General features: G+C 42.0%; 2 protein-coding genes across 8 annotated transcripts in view; one reads left to right on the top strand and one right to left on the bottom strand.

The window, feature by feature from the left end:
• The first annotated feature begins 272 nt into the window (after positions 1-272).
• Positions 273-5,914, top strand: cdk5r1b (cyclin-dependent kinase 5, regulatory subunit 1b (p35)). Of its 6 annotated transcripts, none has more exons than XM_022222170.2 (3): positions 274-753; positions 1,817-2,901; positions 3,494-5,914. In XM_022222170.2, the coding sequence occupies exons 2-3, from the start codon at positions 1,997-1,999 to the stop codon at positions 3,513-3,515; spliced, it is 927 nt and encodes a 308-aa protein (XP_022077862.2). In that variant the 5' UTR covers positions 274-753; positions 1,817-1,996; the 3' UTR covers positions 3,516-5,914. The 6 variants fall into 6 exon arrangements, with proteins under 6 accessions (XP_022077864.2, XP_022077862.2, XP_022077860.2 ...); XM_022222168.2 differs by having other exon boundaries at positions 1,814-2,901; XM_022222171.2 differs by lacking the exon at positions 274-753 and adding an exon at positions 962-1,196.
• Positions 5,915-9,486: 3,572 nt separating this feature from the next.
• myo1d (myosin 1D) overlaps positions 9,487-17,956 on the bottom strand; it is a 153,811-nt gene continuing 145,341 nt past the window's right edge. For both annotated transcript variants that reach the window (XM_051939149.1, XM_051939151.1), the window contains exon 22: positions 9,487-16,220. In XM_051939149.1, the coding sequence (XP_051795109.1) occupies positions 16,064-16,220 (157 nt within the window). In that variant the 3' untranslated portion in view covers positions 9,487-16,063. The remainder of the gene's footprint in view (positions 16,221-17,956) is intronic.

The following is a 17,956-nucleotide window of genomic DNA, read 5'->3' as shown; positions in this document are numbered from 1 at the left end:
TTTTTTAAAAATTCAGGATCAGGTGTGTGTTTATAGCTTTATTTCAGTGGTTCAGGTGAGATTTTCTTCATTTTAATGATGAATAACTGGGCAGCAATGAATAAAAAAGCCAAATCTGGCCAAATGGAATATATATGTCTGTGTCTGTGTTTATTAATATAGCTGGGAGGCTGCTGTTAAAGTCACTATGGAGATTAAAGTGAAGCAGTCAGGTGGGCTGATGTAAAGGCTCTTTATCCAGTCCATCCCTAGAAACCACATGGCTGCCAGCTCACTTCTTCCATCCCTGCAGATCAACGCTATTGTTCGGGTTGTTGGCTGTGAGGGAAGGAAAACATCTTCGGAGTTCAGAGGGTTCAGTTTCTCTCCTGCTGCTCGTCGGCTGAAGGCGGAGTTGTTGTGTTTTCCAGCGCAGAGCGGCGCCAGCCCACCGCCTTGTGCGTCAGGAGCGCAGTCAGTCAGTGACACAACATCAGCAGCTCTCAGCATCCAGCAGGACCAGCAGCAACATCTTCATCTCAGCATCCATTCCACAACTGCCCTCCATCCACTGCGCACCGCCGAGGCTCCGTCTCTCTCTCCTGCTCCTCTCTTTCCACTCGGATTATTCTTTTTTGTTCTTCTTCATTGTTGCTTCACATCCCTCAGAGATGGTTTTCTGGTTTTAATTCTGCAAAGGAAAGAACGGGACTCGAGGCGCAGAGCATCACCTTTACATTGCAGTGTTTTATTTGCACCGAAGCTGGAGATCTGGTAAGTTTGGTCTCTGTTTTTTCCTTGCACACATTTGTGTCAAAACTGCAAACACAGACCTTCGATTTATCAAAAAAAAAAAAGAATTATGCAGCTACGGGGCCTTTCTAATTAGATAAATATGATGATAAATGGATCACGGCGGCGATTAAAAGCTGATAACAGTCAGATCCGACGACATATTGTGACATATTAACGGATAAACGCGGAGAGATGGGGATTTCTTCGGGTTTTAAGCCACCGCCTACCGCAGCTTCGACGCAGACGCTCAGCTTCAGCACCACGGAGAGCACCCGATGTCCCTACAGCCAGGAGGCCGACAGAAGCTGAGATTTAACCCCGATCAGAGCTGGTGTTTCGGTGTTTACCAGTCTTCAGTTAATGAACAGGATTGATGGGAGGGTGATGGAATGAAGCAGCTCGGATCCTGCGCACTTTGAGCAGTAAGTCGATCCGCGGATGCTGCAGTGAGGCAGGAAAACATGTCGATCGTTTCTCTCTTTGTTGCTTTCATGTGGACGCAGATCAACGACGTGACCTTGAGTTTTGTGCTTAAATGTGTCGAGTCCGGTTCAGCCTCTGCATCGAACCTCGACCTTCACCTGTTTTTTTCCTCTCGTGTTTACGTTCCTGTCTTCCATTTTAGTGAGGATGGGTGGCGCGTGGTTGCCTCCGATTCGTCGGCCATTGCGCGTAAAATGTGAATATCACATTCTTATTCCCCATTTTCCACTCGTTTTGATGCTATTCTGCAGCATGCATTGTAGTATTCCTGCAGATGAGAATCAGATGTGCCACCATTTCACACTGATGTTGATAATGTGGGTGAGTCACCTGCTCATTTGCAGCAGTGGGGGGTCCATACTGTCTGAATTAATGAGACTCAGCTATAGGCTGATTCATTCCATCAGTGCTGCTAATAAGCCTGACATCTCCATGAGAACATCACAGAGCAGAGAGATGATTAGATTTCTAATGAGAAAAACATCTGTTTGTTGTTAAATAAATACCCACAGATAATGTAAATGTAATTGATCCATTGATTTTTTTCTGTTTTCAGCAGAGAGAGCTGATTATCTCCGTGGATCTGATCCTCCTCCCCCCTCAGAGACTATCTCCTCCAGCTCTGTCGATGCCCAGCAGCAGCCTGTAGCCGGGACTCCCAGCTCCCTGCAGCATTGAGGCTTTGAGACCCTCAGGATTTCCCCCATCCTCACTCTTCTGACACCTCCCCACCGTCACCATGGGAACCGTGCTGTCTTTGTCCCCCAGCTACCGGAAGGCGGCCCTGTTCGAGGATGGGCCAGCCACCGTGGGCCACTACACGGCCGTCCAGAACAGCAAGAACGCCAAAGATAAGAACCTGAAGCGCCACTCGCTCATCAACGTGCTGCCCTGGAAGCGGATCGTCGCCGTGTCGGCCAAGAAGAAAGGCTCCAAGAAGGTGCAGCCCAACAGCACCTACCAGAACAACGTCACCCATCTGAACAACGAGAACCTGAAGAAGTCCCAGTCCTGCGCCAACCTCTCCACCTTCACCCAGGACCAGAGCACTCCAGCTCTCACCAAGAGCTCCAACAACACGGTATCTTCTGTCAAAAAGGCCCCTCTGACTAACTCCAATGTGGCCCCCGGGACCCCTAAGAGGGTGATCGTCCAGGCCTCCACCAGCGAGCTGCTGCGTTGCCTCGGGGAGTTCCTGTGCCGGCGCTGCTACCGACTGAAGCACCTGTCCCCCACCGACCCGGTGCTGTGGCTGCGCAGCGTGGACCGCTCCCTGCTGCTGCAGGGCTGGCAGGACCAGGGCTTCATCACGCCCGCCAACGTGGTCTTCGTCTACATGCTGTGCCGCGACGTGGTCTCCTCAGAGGTGGCCACGGAGCACGAGCTGCAGGCCGTGCTGCTCACCTGCCTCTACCTGTCCTACTCCTACATGGGCAACGAGATCTCCTACCCGCTCAAGCCCTTCCTGGTGGAGAGCTCCAAGGAGACCTTCTGGGACCGCTGCCTGTCCATCATCAACCTGATGAGCGCCAAGATGCTCCAGATCAACTCTGACCCGCACTACTTCACTCAGGTGTTCGCCGACCTGAAGAACGAGAGCCAGAAGGAGGAGGAGAGGAGCCGCCTGCTCATCGGCCTGGACCGGTGAGGGGATGCTGGGGGGAGTAGAGGGGCTTGAGGGGGGGGGGGGGGGTGAGGAGGGGGGAGGGAGGGATGCTCCAGTCTGGCATTTTAAAGACTGTTTGTGATGCTGTTTTATTTATTCCTGTCCAAACTGAAGGAGGAGACTCGGCCAGTTGGGAAATGTTTGACATTTATAACCACTTTGTATCTTGCAGGACTGATAATCTTTCTGGGGTGAGGGTGGGGTGAAGGTGGTGGTTTAGTCTGATGGTCACCAAAAAAAACAAAACAAAATGTGGGTTTGACACCTGAGAGCACCCCACTGCCTGTAACTATCAGGGCCAAATTCTATTTTCAAACCAGCGAAGGATGGATTAATGAGCACCCGAGAATGAAAGCTTTTTTTTTTTAAAGACACAAAGAAAAAAATGCCAGACTTGGGTAAATCCTTTGCTAACGTTACAGATATACTATATCTATATGAAAAACTGAAAACCTTAAAAAAAAAAGAGTGTAGAAATGGAAGCATACATCTACAGCTATGAATGTGGACAGGACTGAGGCTGCCGACCAGTGACCTTCTGACTGTTGTGATGTGCACTGCCTACTGCAGGAGGGTGAGGGCCATCGCCTGACTGGCTTTCTTCATGCATCATGGATGAACAGGCCTCTGAGCTGCAAACCCTGGCGCTCTGGAACAACCCTCCACTGATACGGATACGACTGGACTTTTACTTTTTTTGCATATCTGGCCACGCGAGGAAGGAACAATGATGGCCACTAGACTGCTCAATCCATGTTTTGGTGGGTTTCTGGCTCTTACACGCCAACCGGATGGACGATGAGCACTGCATTGTGGGACTTTTGGCCAGTGGTCACATCGAGTGTGTTCAGAAAGACCTACTTTATTTTCATCTAGAAAAAAAACAACAAAAAAAACCCAACAAGTTAATGGATGTTTTACTCCCCAGAGGCTTACACCTATGGAGGCTTATTTATTGCTTTTCTGGAACAAGTTTTTTTTCTTTTTTACTTAGAAATGTAATGTTTTTGCACGTGTGCCATGCAATTTTACAAAAATTTCCAGGAGAGGAGATGGAGGAGCAATGTTCTTCTTTTTACTTGATTTGTAAAATCAACTGCATCTGCATTAGAGAATGCTGTGAACAAAGTGACACTAGTTTATTTAGCTCTGCTTGCTAAAATAGGCTATTTGTTTACCAGGGAAATTGTTTTTTTCTTTTGTTTTGTACTTTTTGTCTATAGGTTGTGTCGCAACCACTTTGGAATGAGCGTTTTTTTGATTTCGTGCTTATGATTCAGCATAGAAAATGTTAAAACAGTGCCATATCTTCGATGAAAAATCCCCACAGGTCTGAGGAAAAGACTACTGTACTGTCTGTCCAGCTCTTGAATGACGAGGTGGATTTTTCATCTAATAATACCTACTTACTGACACCTAATTTATTGCCATTTCTGTATTTATTATTTAGGCACATTTAATGTAAATGAAGGATCTCGAGGAGAGACTTTTGGAGGAAGAAGAAGGGGGTTTGCTGGTGAAGCAGGTGTGCTTATCTTTTGGTGGGAATGAAGATTGATCTGGTTTATGCAAATGAATGTTGCAGGGATTTTATCAATGAGAATCTAATTAAACAGCCCTGAGATCAAAACCACTGTTAAATCTGACCATCACCAATCCTCAAGGACGCCTCAACATCACGGAGGTTTTCGCTTCAGAAAAAGCCTTGAAAACATCTTTTTTTTTGTCCTGAATTCGGAGCTCAACCCAACCTGCTGTCCCACATATCAGAAACACGAAGCACACACTCAGTTTCTTTTCTAATTTCTAGGGGGAATAAATCATTTAAACGACAATGTCTGGTTCATTGCGGCTGCAGAGAAGCACAGTGTACCTTGAGGGCATCACCTCACTGTAAATCCACCTAAAGAGGCGACTTTCACGTAGAGGCTGGAGGAGTAATCTCAGTTTTATGTGCGAGGGGAACCTTTACAACCAAACAGAAAGCATGCAGAACAATTGTAGCTTCTTATTTCGTAGAATAGTCAGAAAAAATGCTGCTGCAGCTCCTCATTGTCTCCATAATGACTTCAATCACTGGATAAGCTTCAGTATTTCCTTTACAAAGACTTGCATTGACTGGTTTTCACATCCTATACAGCTACAGACCAGTCGTGTACTCTTATTTTCTTGGAATAATGGAGCAGTTGTGGCGACAAAAGGCCTCCATCATGTCTTCTTTTCTTTTCTGCCGTGTAAATCAGAGCAAATGAGCAGCTCACACTAGCTTCTCTGCTGTGGCTTTTGGAGTTTTTCGCAGCGAGGCAGTTCATTTTGGAGGGATCGCACTGGCACAATAAAGGTTGGAGGGGAGGGGACACGCACTTCGGATGGGATTCAGGAATATTTTTAAAAAGCAGGGCATAAAATAAAGGGATAAAGGGCCTCGAACAGACACCCCGAATCTTTTTCTCTCTCTCCGTCCACATGCCCCCGACTTCACTTGAAATGTGCCATGTTTCTTCACTTGCATCATCAAGTAGTTGTTTGACTTTCAGAAGCTTCTAAAAAAAAAAAGACAAGTGATAGTTCAAGATTTCTGTCAGATTCTTTTTCTGTATCTCGTTGCGTACTTTGTAGATAAATTTGAAGAAAAAAACGAAACAGTGATTAAAAACTTCAAAAAGAGAGGCATTCAACGGCTGAGTGAGTGTGTAAATGGATGGATGAGTGTGTGTGTGTGTGTGAGCAGCATTTTATTTGTACAGAAGAATGTGTGACATGTTTTTTTCTTATGGACGAGGATAAAACTCCAACCACTCTGGTCTTTCTCTTGGTGAGGGAGGGGGGTGGATGCTGTTAAATACAAATGTTCTTTTTTTTTCTTTTTTGGGGAAAAAAGACAAAAAAAGCTGTTGATGTAATTGAAAACTTTCTTTTCTGAGTTTGTTTCTGCTTATTTTAATTTATTTTTGTACTGTGATGGAAAAATAAAATGCACTGATCGTTCAAGGCCGCCGCTCGTCTTTTTGTGCTCCCAGCTAATCTCACTCGCAATGAGACAAAAGCACAAGTTTAATTAAGAAAAACAGAGCAGTATTTCTGAACTCTCCATAAGTCTGAAGTATTGGCCTGTGAGAGTTATACTGGAGCTTGAAGGTTCAGTTGAGGGTTAAGGGCACCGCGGTGGAGATACTGATGGAGTTTAGAGTGTGACTTTTATTTTCTCCACCCAGAGACTGACGGTTCACTTTGCAGTTCATTCTCTGGTCGACTGCTTTTTACTGTCTTGGATCAAAACCAGAGAACTGTACTGTAAATATTCCTGACAGCAAATCCCCTCTGCAGGGGCGGAGCCAAAACATGACCTGGGGTGGCCACAGCCCCATACATTCTGGCCACCCCCCAAAAAACAAAAGTGAAGCCTGTAGGAGCCAGGGCTGGGCATGTACTCATAGAATTGGAACTGTGTCTAGTAAATACAATTTTTATGGCAGAACTGTTTCTCTATAGGCTTTGTTCCCATCCAAATATATTTACATATATATATACTTTCCAAACTATTTTTTTTGTTGAAACTATGTGTTTTGGTTACAGTTTCTTGGTTCACTTCAACATTTACAGCAAAATATTTTATAAACTGACAGAAATTCGTAAACAAAAAGCCTGCATATATATCTCAAAAATGAATCACACTAATTAGAGGCTTTGTAATTAATTAATCACGATTAATCACATTTTTGTCAAACAGCAATATTTGACACAATATGCAAAGTTTTTCCAATTCAAATAAATGTTGGTTGAGACTGAATGGATGAATAGACATATTTGTGAACTTAAACAACAAAAAAAACTTGTTTCATTTCTATTTATCTGCATTTTTCATCTGTCTACTACATTCACAGATTACCATAATTTCCAGCCGATTGAGCGCACCTAACTATAAGCCGCACCCACTAAATTGTCTCATGAGTACAGCTATAAAAACTTGTATATAAGCCGCAGGCATCCATGTCGTACGATGAGATATTAACGCAAAGATTTTTTTTAAACTTATAATTACATAAATTACCGGAAATTTCGGTACTGCAAAATGTGATTATAGCAAATATATTCAACAATTTTAGACTCAAGCACTTTCCGTGTCTTGAAAAATGATCTATTATGGGTTGGCTAATACCAGGACTGTCGTAGCTAACGTTAAGGTACGTGTCCACAGGATTCATCAGTTTCTCGCATCCCATTCATTGTTTATGAGAAACGCTCTACATTGAATGCTGGTTGCATTTCAAACTGTGTTCTGGTGCGTCGCCCCGGAGGTTGTTTGCATAAAATTAGCTTCTTTTATGCAAATGCAGCGCGGGGAGCGGAGGTCCGACGCATTGCGAAACTTTTGTAAAACGTCCAAACTAGCTGTCGTTGAACTGAATCCAGGACAGATTCAGCCGATTATTATCTTTTAGAGGTACTTTATTGCTGGACTGTTTTCGTAAAAAAAGAGAAAGTTTGGGACCGAGCCACCATGCTGATGCGACGGGCTGTCATGTGACCACTTAGTGGCCAACTAGTGACCAGCCCACCAAAAAGTGGCCCTGTGGACATGTAGTTTTGGGTTTAGCTGGTTTTGTTGAAAGAACAAAGAGTTGAACTGGTACTTCTCAGTGAATGATGGACATATAGAAAGACAGGGTTCGAGTTAGAGAAGCATTTTTTTTGGTTCTAGCAGAAATTTTAGCCATTATCAGTCCTTTAATTTGGGCTGACACATTTGGTCATCAAGAACGGGATTTGTCCATGACGCTGCTCGTTTCTTTAATCTTTTTTTTACCACCTTCACCACCGTGGAAAAGCCAAGCCATTAAAGTCACCTGCTGTCTTTCCACATGTCCATCCGTCACGTTCACTGAGAAGTACCAGTTCAGCTCGTTCTCCTTTCGACAAAACCATGTAATCTGTGGAGGCAAAAAATATAAAAATATAGTTAATGAGAACTCCTGTGTGTCCAGACTTTAGAGAACCCTGTAAACTTCGAGTGATGACTCAACTAGGTCGGTGTCCTGAGCAGAACGTTTTTGACATCAGGGTCTTACATGCACTAATCCGATGTAATTTAAACTGTAATTATCATATGAGCTTCATCAGCAGTTAGAAAAGCAGAACTTTCTGGTTTTAATCACCTGAGGGCTACATAAAAAAAAGCGTATAAGAGTTCTCGTGTACTTCTATATGTCAGTATTGCCCGTGTAAGCAAATGATAAGGATGAGTGACTGGAAAAATGACTATTTGGCCTGCAGCAGTTTGCTGGAGTGAAAATGAGCAGGACACTGGAAAACTGCAATGTGAGTAACTCTGGGTCGAATGGCTGAAAGCAGAGAGAACTAGAGATGTTTTCTGTACAGTTTAACACACTTAAAGTGCAACACATCATAAAGCAAGAAATACTTCATATATTTCACTGCTTATTTTTTTCTTATTTGTGTCTCTATTTGCTTTGTCTAAACACTGCCTGCAGTTCAACCAAAAAGTCAGAGTTTTAGCTTTCTTGGTTGCGTTGTGGAGCATAAATTTACGCTTTATTTTAATCCACTTTTTCAATGAGACATGTTAAAATAAAGTGAATTTGATTGAAAAATCATGACTTTTAGCTTAAATTTAGTTAAAGTTTCCAATAAAGGAGAAGGTGATAAGTTCAAGGACCGTTGGAAAGCTGAAAATTCAAAGATTGTCCTTGTTTTTACGGTTTCTGGCTCTGTTAAATGGCACCAGTTTGGTAATTTCTTACAAGATGACATGCGTTTCATTCCTGAAAAGGGGTTTTGGGAGTTTAGAAAGTTTACTCAGTTCTGCTACATCCATGTCTCAGCTCTGTTGCTTTGAGATTTCATGTCAAAATCGGAACAATTTTAAAAGTTTTATATAATGAATCGTGATTGTAGAATGTCTCTGTAGTTGCAGAATCAGAATGGATGCTCAGTTGTCTGTGTTTATAGCTTTGAAAAAGTCTAAATTTAATCAGAATGAAGTTGAGGTCAAGAAGTGAACACTTTAGTGCAGTGGATGAATTGAAATAGCTTTATAAGGTAAGTCATAGTTAAAGTCTGTGATGGCTGGATGTGAATCAGGGCTGCAGCTCCACAGATCCTAAAACCCTCCCACAGTCAGACAGATTAGTTTGGGCTGGTTCAGTCCGTCCTTTCATTTACCCACCGGGTCAGCCTGTCCGGTCCTACTTAGTGACTGCCTTAAAAAATAAATAAAAAAAGACAGGAAAGAGTCATCCCACTCTCAGCAACAGATCGTCATGCATCAGCCAGCGGATTATAAACCCCTGCTGAGGTTCTGCTGATGATGGCTGCTGACACAGTGGCAGTGGGAAGCGGCGTTGTCATGCCGACCGCAGGGGTTTTAGCCGCCTCGACGTCACCCGGTGAAACAGCTGTTAGTGGGCGGATTAGAGGCGAGCTCAGCCCCAGCTATTACCACATATCGGGTCCCAGACTGCGGCTGGAAGCGTTTCAGTCGGCCTCTGCGTGATATGTAGGCTAAACGCTCCATCAGAACACAGCACACGGCTCACCGTCAGTTTACTGAAGCAAATAAATTTATTAATAAAGTGATTAATGAAATATTTCTCATTATGGAACATCACGGAACCTGCACAAAACAGCATTACAGCATTTCCCTTCAGACTTGATCTAGACGTTACAGGATGCTTACGGTGAAATATTACACAAAATATGCAAAATATAAACTGAATATAAAATGAGGCACATACTGAATGAATGGTGCGTACATACACGTGTCGCTCAAAGCTACGGAATAAATTACAGGAACTAAATTGGAACTTGGTGCCCTTTGGCCAACATGGATGGGCTTGATAATAGAGAGCCTCAGGTCGGATGTTTCTGGAGAAAGAAAAGAAACACTGAAACTGGAGGAATGTCATTCTCACTGAGCAGTAAAGGGAAGGACACAATGGCACAGAGTCTCCAAGTGTTAACATTCATGTTTGATATTCTTTAAATCCATTCATAACGTGGTATTTAGAAAAAAAAAGTATTTTAACTCCTGCAGTAAAGCTGGTGATCAATATAATGGAAAAAGAATCACTGATGATTAGATTTGCACTTTAAAATGACAAGCAAAGATAAATCTGGTGATATTCAACATTTTTCTAACTTTAAATAGCATGAAATTAAAGGAACCAACAACATCCAGAGCCTGATGAGTCATATTCCTCCACACGTCAAAGCTCCCGTTCTCCAAAAACTAATAAACACATTAATGAGCCACACTGTTGCAATGAGTGACATTTTCCTCCAATAATACCAGCATTTTATGACAGATTTCAAGCCTCAACTTCATATACTGTCCTGCTAACTGGAAGTACACACTTTAGCATCAAATGTGTATTAATACGCTGCAGAAAACAGTCCCTAATAAATCCACTGTTTACTCCTGTTTAAGTCATATTAACTAAAAACCACAAAGCCCAACTGTTTGAGAACTATTTAGACTATTTTACACTGTAAACTGCAAAAATACAATTTATTTTGAACATTCTGATGCTAGCACTTTGCTGCGCAAATTTGCAAAAAGGTATAGTGACGTTATCAGCCCTTATAAAGGTTTTGCACCAAAACATCGCCAATAAATGCATTTTTGCAGGTTTTACAGTGTTTCTTCTTTTATTAGCATAAAAAATCATTGCAAAAGACTTTAAGCCTCAGCCTCATACTGTCCTGCTAACTAGAAATACTCATTTTAGCATCAAATGTGTATTCATACGCGACAGAAAATAGTCCCCGACTAATCCCCTGTTTACTCCTGTTTAGGTCATGTCATATTTGCCGAAGGATTTTTGCACATCTATTTCACAAGATGGAGATGGACTAACACATCTTAAAGGTTCAAACTGACTCATGCACATTGTTCATCCTGCAAAATTACAGGAGTTTGTGACTTTTTGGTGCTAGAACTTAATTAGGCCAAATTGCAAAATAGTGCAGTGATGTCAATATCAGGCCTGATGAAGTTTGGCACCGAAACATTGCTAATAGACGTACTTTTGCAGGCTTGACAGTGTGCAGGAGTTAAAAAAAGTCATTTTTGCACAGGAGATGGATGAGAATACACTGTCTATCCTGCAAAAATGCATTTATTTGTCATGCATTAGTGCTAAAACTTCAAATCTGCCAAAAGGGAACAGGGATGCTATCAGGCCTGATGAAGGTTTAGCACTAAAACATGACAAATAAATGTGTTTTTGCAAGTCTGTGTGGGAGTCCGATTAAAAAAATGAAACTTTTGGATATCTTTGGTCTGCCTACAGACAGGTTAGGGAAGTCACAAAGTGCTGACAGATTAATTTATTGGTTTATCTTTTCATTTTCTCTGCTGGCAATAACAAAGACAGAATTCTGGAGATTTCGGATGCAGAGAATGTTGGTTAATGTGCTAGTTTCAGCTTAATTTCTTTTTCTTTTTGCTGCTACATGATATTCCTGTTGTTTTTTTGACATCTTCTTGCCCTTTCCTTGTTTATTTCCACGCCTTCTGGGCACAAGACGGCTGAAGTAAAGAAACAGCCAGAACCTCCAGCGCCCTGCAGGACGGTACAGTCAGCCCGACTGGGCGAGGAGCCAAGTGATTTGACAAGAAGAGGGGAAGAGGAGGGAGGGATGGGGGAGGCAGGGAGTGGAATTTAAAAAAAGCAGGGAAAGTAGACGAGGAGGCCAAGCGAGGATTTGCTCACCAACCCCCTTTTGCCTTGAGAAAGCCGAGAGAGAAAGCGCTGAAGTGAGAAGTGACACGGAGTCCATCCTAATGATGGGCGGTGAATAGCCGAGCAGCGAGCAGTAGAAGCCCTGTGGGAGATTTACCACGCCGAAGGACATGGAGAGCTGCAGTATTAGAGTCCACACACTCCTGAGCCTGAGCTCCTTTGAAAAACCATCCATTAACGCTACCAATGTCACTTCCCTTAATCCGCGTTGCACCCATTTCCCTAAACAACTCCTTATTCTGCATCAAAGTGTCTTCCAGAGCAAAAAGGACAAGGTCATTCACCGGAACGCTGAGAGGTAGAATGGAGATTTGCTTCTTCAAAAGACGGGGGCCACTTGCAAACTAATTAAGATAAATGACGTGTTTGCACAGTCAGAAGAGCTGCTGCGGCTAAAATCGTTGCTAACAAGTTTTCCTTTCTGTTGTGGTGAAGCCGTCAAGACAGCCTCAGCCTCTTCAACTAGGGCAGGCACAGTGGGAGCTCCGATTCATAACCTTGGGCTGTCGTTCCTCAACCCACATTCACCGCTCTTCACTCACGATACAGACAAGTGTCTGTGGGTAGAGAAGCAAAACAATGGCTGGTTCCTGGCTGATACCTTCCATATTCAACTAACAGGGTAGTCTATAAGAAGAGGCAACGGCTGATATCAATGTTGGTTAATCTGTGGATCATTTTCTCGTTTTTCAATTCGTTTCTTGGAAATAAAATGTCAAAAAATGTTGAAAAATGTCAGTGTTCTTCAAAGCCCAACATGACATCCTTAAAGGTCTTGTTTTGTCCCAGACCCAAAGATAGTCAGTTTACTGTTGTAGAGGAGGAAGGAAACCAGCAAAGAAACCAAATATCCAAGCTGTAATCATGTAATCAAAGAATTTCGACAGTTTTTCTTAAAAAAATAGCCTAAACAGATTCATTAATGATCAAAACAGGTGTCAATTAATTTAATAGTTCACAATTAATTGATAAATCATTGTAGCTTTACACATATCACATGGTCTTTGACGGTAGATGCAGTTGAGTTCATTCTTGACATGTGAAGTTGAGAAAACTATCATTACTTGGTCCAATTAGAAGCTTTTTAGGAGCTTTTAGTGATATCACATGATCTACATTAGCAGGAATTTGGTTAGCTCGTCTGCTGCAATGCTTGTCCTGAACAACAGACTTGCAGAAATGCTAAATTATGCAAACACGCCTTTTTCCCAACCACAGGCTGATGAAGATGATGTGATATTGTCAAAGCTCCTGAACATTTACGAAACTGACCTTGAGCGATATTGTTTTCTTAACTGCCAAAGACAAGAATCAAATCTTAACCTTAAAATAATGAAAATCAGGATGGTTGTACGGTAGAAAACATCTTATTTATGTCTAGTGTACTCAGTCTGCAGATGGATATTAGTATCATTGCGGCTTTCAACAAATGTCATTTTATAGCCATCTGTGTTTGCAATTATCCAATAACTGCAGGATGCTTTGCGGTTTTGTTTTGTTGGAACCTTCTTCTATTTCAATATATTTAGCGTATTAATATCAAACACACATTATAAAGCCAGATATCTCCATCTCGTGAGCTTCTGTGCCGCCTCGAATTTCTGCAAATTGTTGGAAAAAAGAGCATATTGCAACGTGCTAACGCTTCTGAGCGGAGTGAAAACTTTCCACACAGCCGACAGCTTGCGAGAACAGGACAGATTCATTCAAGCTCCGACAATTTGATTGGTGTGATTTGGCTTTTCTACACTTTCCAGAGCTGCGATGGAATTTTTTAGCGCGATAAGATGAAAATTGAGTCTCCAAATAGTCCGCTGTTAATAGAAAAATGTCATGGGGACGGTAGTCTGATTGCAGACTTCACACCCTTCTGTCTTCACTCTTTCGCTGTGGCCGTTAGCCAGACGCTCAGTCTGCGAGCCAAGAAGAGGAAAAAGAGCTAATCGACACACATTACAGTACACAGTCCGGCAGGCGCACTCTCTTTCTGTGATGAAGGGGATATTTGTCAAGTGGAAGCCTATTGCAAAGGTCAACTCATTAGGCTATTCATTTAACACAAAGACAGCAAATGAGACGAGGTTCAGCGTCTGGAGTTCCCGTGGAGTTATACAGTACTGGTTAGCAACACTATGCTGCTAAGCTAGAGCATTAAAGGTCCCATATGGTGAAAAGATATTAAAAACTCTGGTGTGTTTCTGTGTTTTCATGGTGTGTTCCAGTGCAACCTCAACTCTTTACTTCTCTCCTGCTCCCTGTGCTCACATCAACTACATTTTAAAGCAGTCGAAATACCACTTAAACTGTTCTCAATTTGATTTTTTGATTTCTGTGACGAGACAACATAACAAGTGTGAAACAGAGACTGAAATACAACTAATTATGGTGACATTTCCAGCAAACGAGACGAGGTTCATTGGCTTGACTTCATGTGGGGTTATACAGTACTGGTTAGCAACACTGTGCTGCTAAGCTAAAGCATTAAAGGTCCCATATGGTAGAAATCTTTTGACAACATTGGTGGATTCCTGTGTTTTCGTGTTGTGTTTCAGTGCAACCTGAACTCTTTACATGTGTTTGCTTCTCTCCTGCTCCCTGTGCTCACATAAATTGCATTTTAATACAGTTGAATTCCCAAAAAAGAAAACAATTATGACGGCATTTCCTGCAAATGGGGCAAGTTTCACGATCTGGAGTTCATATGGGATTATAGGTTAAGCATGATAAGTCCCATAAAGCGAAAAATCATTATTATTGTGTTTTCTTTGTTTTTACAACTTCAGTGGGTGTCAAATTGTGCTTCAGTGCAACTAAACTCAGTCCTTGAAGTGTGTTTACTTCTCTCCTGCTCCGTGTGCTCACATAAACTCTAATTTAACACAGCCGAATTCCCTCAGAAAGCTGTTTTCAGTTATACATTTTTTCCTGTTTTTGTTGGAAATCAACAAAATAAGAGTAAAAAACAACCACAACAAACTCATCGAACACACGAGGTAAAAACAGCTGCTGTTCTGTGAAATTGGCAATGTTTCCACGTAAAAAGAGAGAGTGAAAATTAGTAGCTATAGAAAGCTGTGGTCTCACACAGAGTCTTCTTCCTGAAGGGGGCGGAGACAACTGCATTTAAATCTACAAACACTCAAACATGACCAGGAACAAAACCTGGATTTATCCAGTGAGCTTGAAATAAACCATCCTTGCAGTATTTTGAGCTGAAAAACTGAATGACACATCCTGGAGACAGGCGAGACGTCCATTAATTTGATGAAAAGGGCACAATATGGGACCTTTGAGGCTGACATTTCAAAAGAACATGAACTGAAGATGCGTGTCGGAAAAAATAAACGCTTTGGTCATTATCTTTTTTGCCTTTAGTAATAGTTTTTATCATCCCTTTTTATACTAAATGCAGTATAAGTGCTGTGCATACACATATCTGTAATCCTGTTCACTTACAGTATATTCTACACTTTAATGTATAAGCAGTATTATTAGGATTATTATAAAACTACAGACATTGCATAGAGTATAAGATGCTAGATTTAAATTAATAGACTTGAAGGTGTGCTATGTATCAGGTTCAGGATATGCTCAACATATCCCACTCGACATCCGTCCGACCAGAACTAAGAATTTGTGCCTCAGACTCAGACTGAACCACATTTTCTAACTCGCTGTTTCCTTTTTGTGATTGTAAACATTTAACGAGCCACAAGCTGCAGTTTCTTCCATTCAGCATCCAGGCAGGTAAGTCTTCAATTAAAGGACATTAGAATTCCTTAGAATATGAATCACAAAAAGGGGTTTCTGCGGTTTTAAAGCAGAAATAACCGACCAAAGTCATACATGAATATCATCATTTCTCAGTTTGATCTGGCTCCTACACACAGAGCTGCAGGGATCAGAAATTCCTGCAGAGCTTTTGGATTTTTTTTTCCTACAATGCAGCACCAGTGGTTCTGAGAGCAGTAGCTGCATCGTGTCCGCTCATCCGGACTCAAAAATCATCGACAATTAACTAAATATTGCACAAAGCAAAATGCAAATTAGAAATTTTGATTCTAAAAAAAAGAAAAAAACACCACTTTGGTGAAAAATCACATAGTGCATAATTAGTTTAAACCTGTTTAGCTAGCAACATTTTGCACTTTTATAGTAATATTGCATAGAAATCGACAAAAATTTGGCATCTGGCTTTGTAAATAGAGGATCAATTACCCCCAATCCTATCTGCTGCTATCTGCTCTGTCACATTATTAGCAGCTCTGCCAAAAAACAAAAAAAACACAAGGCATGAATCATCGTTATTATTATCCCAGCCTGCTTTGGAATCAGCTGTCACTTCTTCTTTTTTTATTTCTTCCTTTGGCCCACTTCAGTTGCCAGGAACAGCCAGGATGTAGCCGGATCGGCTCTTGGTGAAGTCCGGCTGTGACTGGTTGATCTTGGGCTCCACGATGACCGTGCACTTCCTGCCGTTCATGCTGCACTGGATGGGACTCGCAATGTTCACCTGCAGCTTCCTCTTCTCACTGCGGAGAGGAAAACAAAAACAAAAGAGGGAGATTTTGTAGCTTCACGGAAAAGGAAGATTGTTAATAGCTAGCCCACTCTCATTAAGGCGGCTGCAGCTCGCCTCACAAGCTTCATGTTCCAGTCGGTCAGAGTCTAATGCACAGAAATAAAATATGCAGATCCATTAGTGACCAGAGTATCTGCATGAGAGAGACTATAAGTACAGGAGGCTGTTGGGCCATAAATCATACCGACTCTCGCACACAGCACTGTAATCTGAAAAATACATCACACTGGTTCCGGCTACGTTCACTTACTGTATATGCACAGTCACACCGCTGATTGGGGTCATAAATCTTACTCATACATACACAACTGTGCTTTTATATAAGCAAGATCATCCTCAGTCACGCACACTATCGCCATCGCACACACCGTTGTACCATTTACAGAGGTACAGGGAGAATACTATTGTGCATGAGAATGATATTATGTAAAACAGAACAAGTGGGTGAAGAACATGTCAAAAAAAGGGAACAGTTGCATCAAAAAGAGCATTAACTACAGCACAATTCATGCACAAATGGACTTTAAGGAGAATTATGGTATATTTCCACTGAGTGTATTGCCAAAAGAGGCCATTTTCACGATGTTTTATATATCTATTAAATAGATATGATGTAATATGAGACTATAGAGGCTAAAGTGTAATGACGGTAATTTGTCAGGAGAGTGAAAATCAAACCAATGAGCTGTACTGATGATACATGTATGATGGAAATGGGTCAGTTAGAGCAGGTTACTACTGAAACTGGTGGTCATTATGTGAAGTCAAATTATTGCTCCGCCAAAGAACGGCAGAGTTATGTGACGATTGGCATGTGTTTGTCTGTCTGTCTGTCTGTTAGCAGCATTACTCAAAAACAGACTGACGGATTTGGATGAAATCACAAATAAGACAAGAACCAAGTGATTAGATTTTGGCAGTGATGCGGCTTATAGTCTGGATCCACGGATCTGTTAAAGATTTCTGTATCATTGTGAGATAGCGGCATGGTGTTACTGTAACCATGATCCTACTACAAATCCACCGCTGAGGACTTATCTGGACTTATCCGTCAGAAATAATACAAGGAACAATTGACTAAACTGTGGGGGTGTTTCCGAGTCTCATCAATTCCCGCCGCCTGCTACATATTTAGGTCACGCAATTCGGTATCCATACATAACGTACACATGCAGAACACACGCCTGTGCTCAGTGCAAGGTCATTTTGTTGGTGTGTACATCTATATTAAATGGTGCTGTGATTTCTGCCACGAATTTTTCAAGATTTCAGCCGTCAGAAATGATTCAACGACTGAGCAGCCTTGGAGGAGGACTGCATTCTCTGAGTGCTTTTCTTGTTATTGTGGCTCACACTAACTTTACACTTTCTGAATGGGACAGGTAGCATAAAAGCTAATGTTTTCATGAATTATTTTCTGTGTCTGTTTTGAAGCAAACACAGAAATAACCCAAACAGAACTGACATTTTGTCGACTCCATTAGCTTTTGCTTTTCCTATGGAGAGTTGAATGTCCGGTCCGGTTGTTACGTCCGCCAAGGAGGTTATGCGATCGGGTCCGTTTATTTATTTGTCTGTCTGTGTGCGTGTCTGTGGACAGGATTTCTCGGAAACTACTTGTCGGATCTTCATGAAATTTTCACCAGAGGTGGATCTTGGCCCAGGGAAGACTCCATTCAAATTTTC

The sequence above is a fragment of the Acanthochromis polyacanthus genome, chromosome 19 (assembly GCF_021347895.1).
Source record: "Acanthochromis polyacanthus isolate Apoly-LR-REF ecotype Palm Island chromosome 19, KAUST_Apoly_ChrSc, whole genome shotgun sequence".
NCBI lineage: Eukaryota > Metazoa > Chordata > Actinopteri > Pomacentridae > Acanthochromis > Acanthochromis polyacanthus.
The sequence above is the reverse complement of the archived record's forward strand: the minus strand, read 5'-3'. Positions and strand labels throughout refer to the sequence as shown.